The sequence below is a fragment of the Haliotis rubra genome, unplaced genomic scaffold, assembly GCF_003918875.1.
Source record: "Haliotis rubra isolate DU_JTF1 unplaced genomic scaffold, ASM391887v1 Scf855, whole genome shotgun sequence".
NCBI lineage: Eukaryota > Metazoa > Mollusca > Gastropoda > Lepetellida > Haliotidae > Haliotis > Haliotis rubra.
This window is the reverse complement of record NW_025767585.1, coordinates 44,575-57,472: the sequence shown is the minus strand read 5'-3', so window position 1 is coordinate 57,472 and position 12,898 is coordinate 44,575. Positions and strand designations below refer to the sequence as shown.

General features: G+C 41.2%; 1 protein-coding gene across 2 annotated transcripts in view; it reads right to left on the bottom strand.

The window, feature by feature from the left end:
* Positions 1-12,898, bottom strand: part of LOC124262778 (integrator complex subunit 4-like) — a 58,794-nt gene that overhangs the window by 38,001 nt on the left and 7,895 nt on the right. For both annotated transcript variants that reach the window (XM_046697319.1, XM_046697320.1), the window contains exons 4-8: positions 7,078-7,251; positions 5,253-5,392; positions 4,919-5,042; positions 4,591-4,662; positions 4,217-4,391 (exon numbers count right to left, since the gene is read on the bottom strand). In XM_046697319.1, coding sequence (XP_046553275.1) covers positions 4,217-4,391; positions 4,591-4,662; positions 4,919-5,042; positions 5,253-5,392; positions 7,078-7,251 — 685 coding nt within the window. The remainder of the gene's footprint in view (positions 1-4,216; positions 4,392-4,590; positions 4,663-4,918; positions 5,043-5,252; positions 5,393-7,077; positions 7,252-12,898) is intronic.

The following is a 12,898-nucleotide window of genomic DNA, read 5'->3' as shown; positions in this document are numbered from 1 at the left end:
CGTACGTTGAGATGATGTGGACGCTTTCCTAGTCTTAGACTAAGAAGACGGAATGTCTTGAGATGCAGGTCGCTTCTTGGACATAGCGGACTGCGTCCCACGCTTATCCCCCGAGGGAAACTCCGGCATGCCACCAGCCGGTGGCGGGTCGTCAGTCAACAGTTGACAGGGTATAATAGCTTCGGATCTATTAGCCATGTTTGCGAGATTTATCTGCCTTCCGTCTCAAAACGGAACATAAATATTTATCAAAGGCAGAAATTGGTAAATTAATACATAATTTACAACGAGAAACAATAGAACATGGAGTAATGCAACTAGGGCATTTTAAATGTGGATCGGTAGCGGAATAACGTAGTTTACAACCTGTGCAGATTCTCATTAACGTAAACTGCTGAACAAACACGGCGAACCGTGAATAAAACAGCAGAAACACGACTAATAATCAATGCAAGTTGAATAAGGATAATAGTTACACCTCTATAACTGAATATAAGAGGTACTAAACTAAATATAAATAAAGGATATAGTGTGTTGGGAGACACAGGCGCTCTCACGTCCAGCTCACTGGGCGAAGAAGGAGAGAGTGAGGCACATGGGTTCAGGTGGCGCCCTCGTTCCCGCGCTTGTGGAAGGGAGGTAACTCGTGGTGAGTACTAATTAGTGATTTTTTAATTGAAGGGAACTTCAATTGGGAGATACATGTGTTCCACTATGTTCGCAAGAAGAAGAAGACAAGCAATAAGCATGAGTCAGGATAAGGAAAAATAAGAAAGTTTTCATCAGCAGTTGCCGGAAGGGCTACTCAAAGAGGGGTTCGAGACAACAAGGTGTCAGTTTTTCCTCTCTCTCTGACATTCTTATTCATCAGTTCAATCAACTGTTCTTGACGATTGCAGGTAAGTAATAATGGAAGTAAGAAATTCACAAATGATGTCTTTGAAAGAAAATGAGTAATTTTGTGTTGATATTTTGTAGTTATTGGTATTTATTTATTTTATTGGTATTTGTATATCTGGTACCTGCAGAAATAAGTTTAAAATATCAAAGCAATTGTATAATCAAATATTAATATTGTTTCTTTTCTTATGTAAAAACAAAGGTATAGTGTAAATTATTAAGTACAATATTCCCATCTTGAGTAAGTAACTAGACCTTGTTTGAAAGAGCATTGGCAACCAACTATTGCATAATTTTAACAACTATTTAGAACACTTCAATTTTTTTTTTTTAATATTAATATTGTGTATCTCCATTTTCAGTTCAAGAGATGCACTGTGGGACAAAGCATGGAAGTCATTCTTCATTGACCTCACCGATGAACCCACAGATACCCCATGCCTGGAAGAAGCCACAGATTCTGATGGTTGTTCGGCTGATGAATTCTTTGTTATTTTGGACACAATTCACCAATATCATCCGGACAACAATGTAGATGAATTTGTTGATGGCATCCTGCGATACCAGCAATATTTAACATTAAAAAAGGAACTGTTTCAGCATGTAGATGAGCTAGGCAATTTTACAATTGCAAGAAACAAGCGTGAAAACATTACTATTGTGCAGTTTTATGACTGACGTAGGCTCAGTCCAGCTTTCAGTAGTCATCAAGCCATCCTTTACAGCAGCAATATATGCACATCGATGTGACTTTGGACCAAATCATGAATTCTGGATTGGTTTACCTGCATTTTTCTCCACTCTAAGAGATATGAAGAAACTTTTATCAAAACTGTCTACATACCATGTTTGCGTCGGCAATTATGAAGACAGATTTGCAGACTTGATTCCTGTTGGTGCAGGCATAAGTGAAGGAGCTATTTCAACAATATCTGCCTAATAATTTAACATGTAATAAAGTACATGAGTAGAAATTATGGAAATTAAAATCCAATGTACAGTTCACTTCATGGATATCTAAAATATCTGTTAATGAAGTTATATTAAGATTGTGTACAGATTTGTATGATTTTATGTTTTACATTCACAATCAGTCCTAAATGGACAACATAACTATGCAGGTTGTGTTGCAAGAAGTTTATAAGTTACCATCTTCCCATATTTTATCACGACTACAATTAATATATTTTTCTGTTATCATTATTCTTCCTAATGAAGTTTGATTATGATTTGCCTGGGCTTAGACAGTACCAACAGCCTGTCTTATGCAACAACAAAAATGAAAAATGAACTCATTATTCAACATTATATTTATATCACAAAATTATCATTTGTTTTGTAGATGCCCAGGAAAAAGAAAGTTTTCATCGGCACTCATCGGAAGGGCTACTCAAAGAGCCTACTATTAAGTACAATATTCCCATCTTGATTAAGTAGATATACCTTGTTTGAAAGAGCATTGGCAACCAACTATTGCATAATTTTAATTTCAAATTCAGTTTAGAGTTTATTTGCAACAGTTGAAATTCACATTTACTGTGTTTTTAATGAAAGAATATCTAAATGGTTGAATTTAGTAATACATGATTGTACATATTGATCTATGGTCCTATTCTACAATAAATGCATTGTACATATAAGAACGTGTGATGTTGTGTTTTAATGTTATTGGTTGCATTTTCCTGCCAAGTTAAAGTTGACACTTTGCTGAAATTTTTTAATTGATAGGGTAATGTAGTACAGCCCATTTAACACGTATATTTCATGGGATCGGAGGAAAGTGACTTCAGTATTTAGTGGCTTCCCTTTGAAAAAAACAACAAATGTCTCCATACGGCTCAAAGCATAATCAAGGGGCGGTGGGGTGGCCTAATGGTTAAAGCGTTAGCTCGTCACGCCGAAGACCCGGGTTCGAATCCCCACATGGGTACAATGTGTGAAGCCCATTTCTGGTGTCCCCCGCCATGATGTTGCTGGAATATTGCTAAAAGCGGCGTAAAACCAAACTCAGTCAGTCAGTCAGTCAAAGCATAATCACTGCTAGCCCCAAACTGGCATTATAAAAACATTAACGCTCTTGGATAATGTGAAATCGTGTTTCGTTGGGACTATAAACTTTATAATATAAAATTATGCGAATTAATATAAAATTAGAATCAGAGACTATAATAGCGTCATTTAGTGAAACACCATGCAGCCAGTCACAGGCCCTCGTGTCTTTCCGAGGATTCATGATTTTAAAAATATTGTTTTTGAGATGACACCCCGACTCGAAATGCTTCACAGTACAATACATAATCACAAGGCCGGACACTTCTAGGGTGCACCCTACTCGACTTGCGTTGCCGATCGCTACGCTACCATTGCATGCAATCGATTAAAACTTTATGTAAACATAATCATGGATAATTGGCCTATCGAGCAACACTCATGACACCTACCAATCCTTTATTGTTATTTCTGCAAGTCGATTGAAAACCGATTTTGACTCTCAACTAAACGAGCTTGACACAAATGGATGACATGTCCGCACACAACAGGGGTGTGGTCGAAGCAAGTCCTCTGATTGGCCAACGCTTGCAAATCTGCACATTCTTTATAAATTCGCGGGAATTTTTACTTTCATCGACTGCTTGACCACACCCTCGTTTTGTGCCAACGAATACTTGCAAGTAAATCTTGAGATTAGCCATGTGATGATACGTTTAGCGAGCATCGGGGATATTGGCAACTGTAATGTTAAAACTGCCTTTACCTGACTGGGTTAGTTTGATTTTTGTATTTTTGGTTTATATTCTCTGTCCTGTCGTAGTCTGTAAATTCTCCAAGTAAGTATCGAGGTCCAAGTCGGAATCATCCCAGTGAATGAATTAAGTCATCCATGGCCATGCCAAATGTTGAAACAAATATTCCAGGCTTATGACGACATGCATTTCGCGAAATGATACATGTTCTTCGATGTTGTCAGTTGACATGTGCAAATGAGAGATAAGATAAAAAAGTAAGATTATTGTAATCAGTTTATTGGAGCCGTCCAAGTAATGTTTAACTGTCAAATGCAGCCGGTAAAATCCCACTAAGGGAATTAACTCTCGGCCCGGATATTACGCAATATTGTTTACGTGGTTACCAGAGTGCTCATTTGCGAATGTCTGCGCATCTGTTGCGCATGTGTACCGGTAGAGGGAAGTTAGCAACAGGGTGTCGATGTGTATCAGTTACATGCCAGGCCGTAGCGCTGATGGTTAGTGATAAACTGTTGGGGAGGGCCGTCCCTCTATTATATGGTCTCTGCTTGCACACTTAGAAAACTTACCATAAAACTCATCTTCAAGTCCATGTATGAACGCTCCACATGCTCCGATGTTCATGAGGTTGATATTTTCTGGATCTATTTGTTCCTTGGGTGCATCGTCAGCCCACTTCTGGCCAGTTGACCATTCACCAGACTGGAAATGCTCTTTGGCACGTTCATGGGCACTGTGCTTTCTCTAAGAGCAACAAATGGCATTCTACTATGAATCTACACTCACAAAATACTGGTTTTTGAATAGATAAAATCAAGGACTTATTGGACAATAACCATTCATTAAAATTCTAAAATAATGCCCGGTCATAATGCTAGCTAACTTACTGAGCCAAAGCAGTAAAGTATGTGCTTATTTTCCAGGATCTAATCCCTTTACTTACTCTCATGTTGGACATCAGTTTTTTGTCCAGGGTTTGTTCCAGGAATCGAGGGCTGACTTGATGTAGGGAGCCCTTAAAAATACAAACACATGGGAAAATGTGTATGACAGTGACAGAGTCAGGTCAGAAAACATACATGGAAAAACACATTCAACAATTAAAATACTTCTGAGGCCCACACAGGACTGACTCAACAAAATGGCACTGGACCTGGTACACAGTTCCAAGATCGTTGAAGAATAAATGATCAGTTTTGCTATACATCCACAAGATTCCTCCACAGCTGTACCATCCTATGTTGTATCAACTGTAGTAAGTAACATCTCACCAGTAGAGAGGCAGCCTCCACCAGAACCTTCACTGAGATGTCGTTAATCATGTTACAGATCTTAGCAAAGCCATCATCAACAAGGCGCAGCTCCTCTGCTGATGATTCACACACAGGCACCAGGCTGCAACACAGGAAATACACAGTAGCACTGGACTGAAAACCAGATACCTGTATCAGACATAAACACTGAGACTGGCATCAGACTCGGACACATATACGGAGAGAAGGAGTGTCAAGATTTAATACCCTCTTATTTATTGAAAATCGACTACTTTTCACCCAAAAACAAACACGACAAGACAGCAAACACGAATTTAGTGACTGTGCTCACCTTTCCGGGTATAGATGACATAGAACCCACACCACTTTCACTGCCGCCCTCGGCACATCCTCATAGTCATCTGTGAATGCCTGGCATGCATGCTGGTGAATGCTGAGGTCAAGTTGTAGACCACGCTGGTGGAAACCCACCTGCAAAAACACATGACATCTGCAATAACAGAGGACATGACCTCACACGGTCTTCACATGACTGACTCATTGTGAACTGTGCAGTCATGGAGCAGTGTTTCTGTCTGTGAGGGTACCCTCCTGCGCAATACTCTAAACTCACATAGGACACTGGAGCAGTGTGTCTGTCTGTGAGGGTACCCTCCTGCGCAATACTCTAAACTCACATAGGACACTGGAGCAGTGTGTCTGTCTGTGAGGGTACCCTCCTGCGCAATACTCTAAACTCACATAGGACACTGGAGCAGTGTGTCTGTCTGTGAGGGTACCCTCCTGCGCAATACTCTAAACTCACATAGGACACTGGAGCAAATAATGCGGTGTTTGCGTTAATCCGACAAAAAATTAGGGAACCATTTAAAACAGTGATAATTACTCTCGTTAATCAGACATTCTCGCATTCCGACTCCGACACACCAATCTAGCAGCTGATTATTGTAAATACAGTGTAAAAACATTCGTTAATCCGACAATCAACACAGCCGGTCGGATGATCCGACCGTATACAAACAATCACACGTGAGTGATAATTAGCGTGTGCCTTACTGGCTGCTTGACAGCGACGTCAGTGAACATCAAACTTGTTAATTAGGAACACAGGATAATTAATTGAGACGATTTAATCAAGAAACAACAGTGGAGCGAGCTGTATAAAATGTTTATGATACAACCGACATGAGTTTTCATCACAAGATATTGGTCACGAGTACACCACCTGCTAAGCGACCCCTTGTAGAAGTTACGCCATTGATCAAGAAAGAAATCTCCTTTTGAAGAAAGACAAACCCCAGACAACACAACAAGAAGTCATCACTTTTGCTGAGCAGAAGTTTGATGTGAAGATTGACGATCAACCGTGATCTGACATCCTGAAGCAGTCTGCTTAGTGGTTGAGCGTCTCTATGACTGATTCCAATGCTTCAAGCTATCTGAGGCCAAAACATCGTTGAACACTTTGCAAACATTTCTGACACACCACTTAGATGTGTTTGATTTTAATGACCATCAAAGATTTTTTCAAGTTATAAATTATATATGTTATGATACACGCCTGAGTGTACATTAGACGTCCACATGTTATTATGGAATTAGTTGTATGGAAACTGTAACATCCGGGTCATAATGGCAGCTGATATGCGGTAAAAACAAACGTGAGTTTTGTGCCAATGTGGTCATGAAATAGATATGAAACTGTTCGCTTATGTGATTGTATATGTATGTTATGCCATCTATGAATGTTAATAAATGAAAACAAGTATGTATTGTTAGTATTTTGTATTTCTGTGAATATTTTTACATACGATGAAGATAACTATATCTACCATTTCTGATATGCATGCAACAGTATGACGATCATGACATTTAGTAAACATTGATATTTTCACACAAATACATTAATCGACATTTTCATTAATCCGATATTTTCGTTAATCCGACATATTTCTCTGCAACCACAAGTGTCGGATTAACGAGAGCTGACTGTATATTTTGAAATCACAAAGACACAGTATAAATTGCCAGTCATAGTTGTATGATATGGCTCAAGGTGATTGATACGGAAACATGATGCCGGTGTAAACTTTGTAAAAGGCAAGAGAACACTTGATTCACTAATCAGTAATGGTAAGGTTGTTTAGGTTACATACCATTGCTTGGAAAGCACTTGTTCTCACACGAGGGTCCTGATCACTGAAGTATTTTGTTATGAGTTTCTGCATGTCTGTCTGGTTTTCACCGTCACCCTTTGAATCAGCTGACCACAAGACTCCAATAGTATCGAGACAGCTGCTCCTCACACTATGGGCCGAGTCACACAGGTGCTGTAGGACACAAGTATCGTTTAAACATATTTCTGTCTATGAAGAAATTCAGATTGGTAATGAAGCAATACTTGCTTATGTAAATACCCTTCCAGGTAATAAGCTGACAACTGCTGAATACATTAAAACACAATGTACAATGTGTACAGAAGAAATATATCAAGCCAATATTTTGAAGCAAGTGGTGTCAGTGAAAAACTAAAATGAAATAATGCAGTTATCCCTTTTTATATACTAGGCATTATCAATAATGGGTCAAATGATATATAGCACATGTAAAGAAAAGTTTATCAGAAATAATGGACTATAAAGAGTGTCATCATAATGTTTAATGTGTTGACAAAAGTGACACATCGTGACATACAGTAAAAAGTTCAAACAGAACTAGCAAACATCAGCTGTATAGACCAACCCCCCAAATTAAAATGACAAACATGAAGCGCTCGGTCATTCAATATCGTGTGTACCCTCCTAACGCGTCCAAGACACAGGTGCACCTTGTTCTCATGCTCAGTATCAAGTTCATAAAGAAAGCTTGCGGAAATCGCAAAAAATTCCTTTAGTAGAGCTCTGCGAAGTCCTGGGAGGTCCACTGGTGCTGGGTGACGTGTGTACACGTGTTGAGCGAGTTCATCCCAGGCATGCTCAATTTGGTTGAGGCCTGGCAAGCATGCTGGCCACTCCATCCGCTCTACACCCTGCAGCCTAAGGAATTCCATGACAATTCTGGTCCTATGAGGCCTAGCATTGTCGTCTTGCAGTAGAGAGGGTTGACCATAAAAGCCATGCATAGCTAGCAGGAATGGCACTGCCAGAATCTCGTCCCGATAATGCTGTCCGGTAAGATTACCGTCAACCACACGTGCAGTGGAGTACGTCCACAGAGGCCCAGATAAGCTGCGTATCCGGGTAAAATACACATAGAAAATTTCCAATTACGCATTGAGAAATAATTGTTGCGTACTAATTACGCATTTAAAATGTTAGATACGCAAAAAGTTTAAAACGAATGCGTACGGAATATATTTATAAAAACCGCTTGCGTAATGAAAAAAGACATCGATTGCTATCAAGTTGTACTGTTAGTATAGGACTAGTGTTGTACTGTCAGTATAGGATGAGTGATTATTTATGAAATCATTTCCATTATATTTAAGTTGGTTTTGATTAGGTATGACATAAGGCAGAACATACCTGCTTAGTAAACTTACGCAATGACATAATATTTAGGTGAGTAAAATGACTGAAATACGTGAAATATGTGAAATACGCACATATTTGAAAGCGGTGGGTAACAGAAAATGAAATACCCACTCAAAATTCATAATACCCACTCCAAAAAAATACAGTGGGTACAGTACCCACATGAGCTAAATCTTATCTGGAGCTCTGCGTCCAGTAGGAGTTATCCCTGCCCACACCATGACCGACCCCCTGCCAAATCGGCTTTTATGGGTGGACACAGTTGCATCTGTGATTCACTCTCCATTGTGATGATAAATCCTCTGCCGACCATCATAGAAGGACAAATTGAATCTGCTTTCATCTGTGAAGAGCACACTAGACCATTGACGTTGATTCCAGTGGCCATGACGAACAGTGCTCCTGGATATCCAAACATTGTTTACATTGAAGTGTTCTGTCAGAAGATCTGCTACATTAAGAAATTTGTCATGTAACACAGTGTTAATCATGTGCCTATCATCTCGGACTGTTGTGACTCTGAGGCGACCTGGTGGATGTGCATATACCACGGACCCTGGTCTCATTGGCTTGAAATCTCTGCCACAGTCTACCAATAGCACTCTGACTCACATTAAAGCAGACAGCAACCTGCCGCTGAGTTTGACCAGATTCCAAAAGGCCTTTAGCCCGACCAATTTCAGCAAGTGTAAAAACACTTCTCATTTTAAGCTGTGATTTCAAACAGGTACCTAAACAGTGAACGGCAGCGAAAAAGCATCACCCTTGAGTTGCCTCCCTTTTCCCGCCACAGCGTACCCATGTGACTCAAGTCATGCTCTCATCACTCTCTCTGAATTTGGCCCTCACTAATTCTTCACAGGAAGCCTATAGTGGTTGAGAGGGGATGGTTGGGAGGGCTTCAAATCATGAGTCAGGATAAGTATAAAATATCAATTTTATCATAATGATTACATATTTTTCCTTATCCTGACTCATGCTATATAGCCTAAAGAATCTGACGGAATAGGTGGTGGGTTAGTCACCTAAGGGATTCACTGTGACTGTTCTGATCACATCAGCGTTCAATCATATACCCCTTGGGAATTCATTTTGCGGCTTGATCTGCGTCAATCTCTCTGATGATCATTGGGGGACCACCTTCTCTTACGTCCGTAAAAGAAGTAAATCTTACGGATTTCGTGGATTTAGATAAACTAGCACGCCTCGTTGTTTGGTTATCTTGAACAACCCATATGTGAAGGTAAGGACTATTACCAAAACTGAGTCTAAATCACTCATGCGCTGACTTATCTTGTAAGACGGGGGGAACATGGTCTCTCTGCTGGTGACAATGGATCAGTTGCCAGGCGTCAACAAGTCTACGTGACAAGGGTGAATATTCTCACCGGAATCGGAGACACGAACCTTGGGAGCTGCTTGTTGAATCGTGTGGCGAAGAGGTCTACTAGGGGCCGTGATAGTGGGTAGATCATAATCTGAAAGACCTGGGGATGTAATTTCCACTCGGTCGGCGACAGCCGGTTGGAGCGGGACAGGGCATTGGCGATCACATTCTTTGCTCCTGGAATGTGTCTTGCTCGAGCGATGATGTTGAGAGTGTCTATGAGGTGAAAAAACCTCATTGCCCATTGGAGAAGATTCGCCGATCCTGTCGACCCAAGGTGATTGATATACCACACTACTGTCGAGTTGTCCGACTGAATGAGCAGACTGGATAACCGTAGCTCCAGTGCCCAATGTTCGACTGCGTGTATCACGGGCCTTAAATTCCAACTGATGACCACAGCCCTGCCGCTTGATGGTCGATAAAGTGAGCTCCCCAGCCCCTGAGGGATGCGTCCACAAACAGATGATGTGTCGGTGCGAAGGGCGTCATAGAAACTCCGGTGCAGATGTTCTGTTCGTTGAGCCACCACTGCAGGACTGGTCGCAATGGTTCTGGAAGTCAAATCATTGCCTTGGGATTGTCGACTTGTAGATATGGTCGGAGAAACCGTTGTAATGGTCGGAGCTGTAGTTGGCCTTTGTAAGTCAGGGCTTGCACTGACGTGAGAAGACCTAAGAGTTCCTGCCACTGGCGAAGTGTCCTTGTCTGGGACAGAGCTAGTGGAACACAAGCCACCTGTCCTGAGGAACAAAGGGCATCCCATGACGGGTGTCGAACACCGCCCCTATGAATTGAAGACTCTCGGTCGGTGTTAACTCCGACTTCTCTAGATTCAACAGCCACCCTAACTGGCGCAGCAGGTTGCTGGTGAACTGTAGGTGTTGAAGAAGAATGACTGGATCCTGATAAGACTGGATGCAATCGCCAATGTAACTCTCGAAACTTATCCCTTGACGATGCAAGAAATTCGTAATGGGTTTGGTGAGACGGGTAAAAAGCCATGGGGCCGTGGAAATTCCAAATGGAAGCACCTCCCATTGGTAAACTTCCGGTGCTCTGGATATATGGGGACGTGGAGATAAGGTTCTAGAAGATCCAGGCTGATTAGATAATCTCCTTTCTTCAGAACGGTGCATAGAAGATTGACAGACACCATCCTGAAGTGGGGCCGACGGTCTAGAAACTGATGGTTGAACAGTTTCATGTTGAATATCAGTCTGAGTTTCTTCGAGTTCTTCTTCGGAGCTAAGAAAATTGGTGAGTAGAAACCGGGGTTCCTCGGTGACGGACCCAGTGCTTCAATAGCTTGTTTTCCCAACAGCGTGTTGATGGTTGACCTTAAGGTCTGCAGTTGAACTGGAGGGTAATTCCGCTGAATGGGACGAATCATCAGAGGTAGGTTGCCTACGATCGGTAGCTGATAACCTGAAGTTACTAATGATGTGACAAACGGGTCGCCTAGAATCGACCAACTGGGGGCAAATAGGCGGAGTCTCCGGGGAGTCGTAGATCGGTACGGCGGGAGTTCCCAATTGTGTGTAGATTTCGGCCAGTCACTGCTTACTTGTGCTGATTGCTCCAGAACCAATGTCCGGTTTGGTGGGACGATGGGAAAGTCCTCCTCGTGAGGTTTTCTTTGCTCTACCTTTGGCGGTGTGGGCTCCACGAAAACACTCCCTCAAATTAGGATTGGAGGGTAGGAAACGGGGAGCACGGCGCTGCTTCAAGGAATCTTGCAACTGAATCTTCTGCAGTTGAAGAAGGTCCACCGACACTTGAAAGTGGGCCTCCTGAGCCACTTTTGCTTTCATGGCCCCAATAGCTCCGCCAAAAAGGGAATCAGTAGACCAAGGTTGCTTAACTGTTTCAACACCAGTCAACCAGAGGCATTTACTGCTATGACACTGAGTTCCCAGAGACTCTAAGGTCATAGATGAAGCCTATGTTTATGAAGGAAAATATATCTGGTAAACGTTATTGCTACTACATCTCATACACCATTTAAAAGATCTAATCCTACTGTTGATAAATATAAAAAAGATTTTTATCATATTATTAAAATAATACAACTACAACTTAAATACATTTATTTTTAATGAAAATGCAAGCTTACATTTAACATGTCCAGATAAACCAAGAAAGAAGCAAAAACTATTGCGATTTTTTTCCATTTGTGACATGTCGTAACATGCCCGTGCCTTTTTCTCTTATATTTTCATTTTTACGTAATCAGAAAATTATTATAAAAAGATTTCTTAAATAATATGTATGGTCGCCTATTACATAATATTACGGTAACATGACACAACAACGGAAAATACGTCTGTTTTCGAAGCTTCGTATGAATAACATGCGAGGCGAATCGTTCGATGACAGGTATCGTTAGAAAACTCTGAACATCAACAATATCACTGTTACCCTTGCCGAGAGTATTTTCACAGTTGTAAGAAGCGATTTTATGGGATAAAGATTGGTTTCTAATGACGCTTTTTTGCCACAGTCTGCTATAAGGCTCGTGATTGGTCAAAATTAGACACGTGACCTAAGGCAGCCAATCATATTACGGCAATGGATACCATCCTCGTAAACGAAAACTTTTAAAATTAAACGAAAGTTTTTGGTAAAATAATGCTATTCTGAACATATTAAGCAAGAAATCGCTACCTATACGTAAATTATGGAACGTATTGGACGTATCGTGCTAGGTTATGACCTATGACAAAAATGCTTCATGCATATATTTTTGCATTAAACATCGTGTCCGAGCGTGAAGATTGAGGCGGCGAAAGCCGAGATGTCACATGTGAGGTGAGGTGAAATTGGGTTTAACGTCGTACTTGAGAATATTTCTCTCATATGACGACGTGCATGCGTGTGTATGTGTATGTGCGGCTGCTTGTACTAGCCCAGATTGAAGCTGGTTTTATAGTGCTAGCCCACTGAGATACCATGCCGCAGTGAAGCATGAATACCCCACTCAGACACATTATACTGACTCCGAGCCGACCAGTCCTTGTTGTACCCATTAATGCCGAACGCCAGACAGGGACCAAC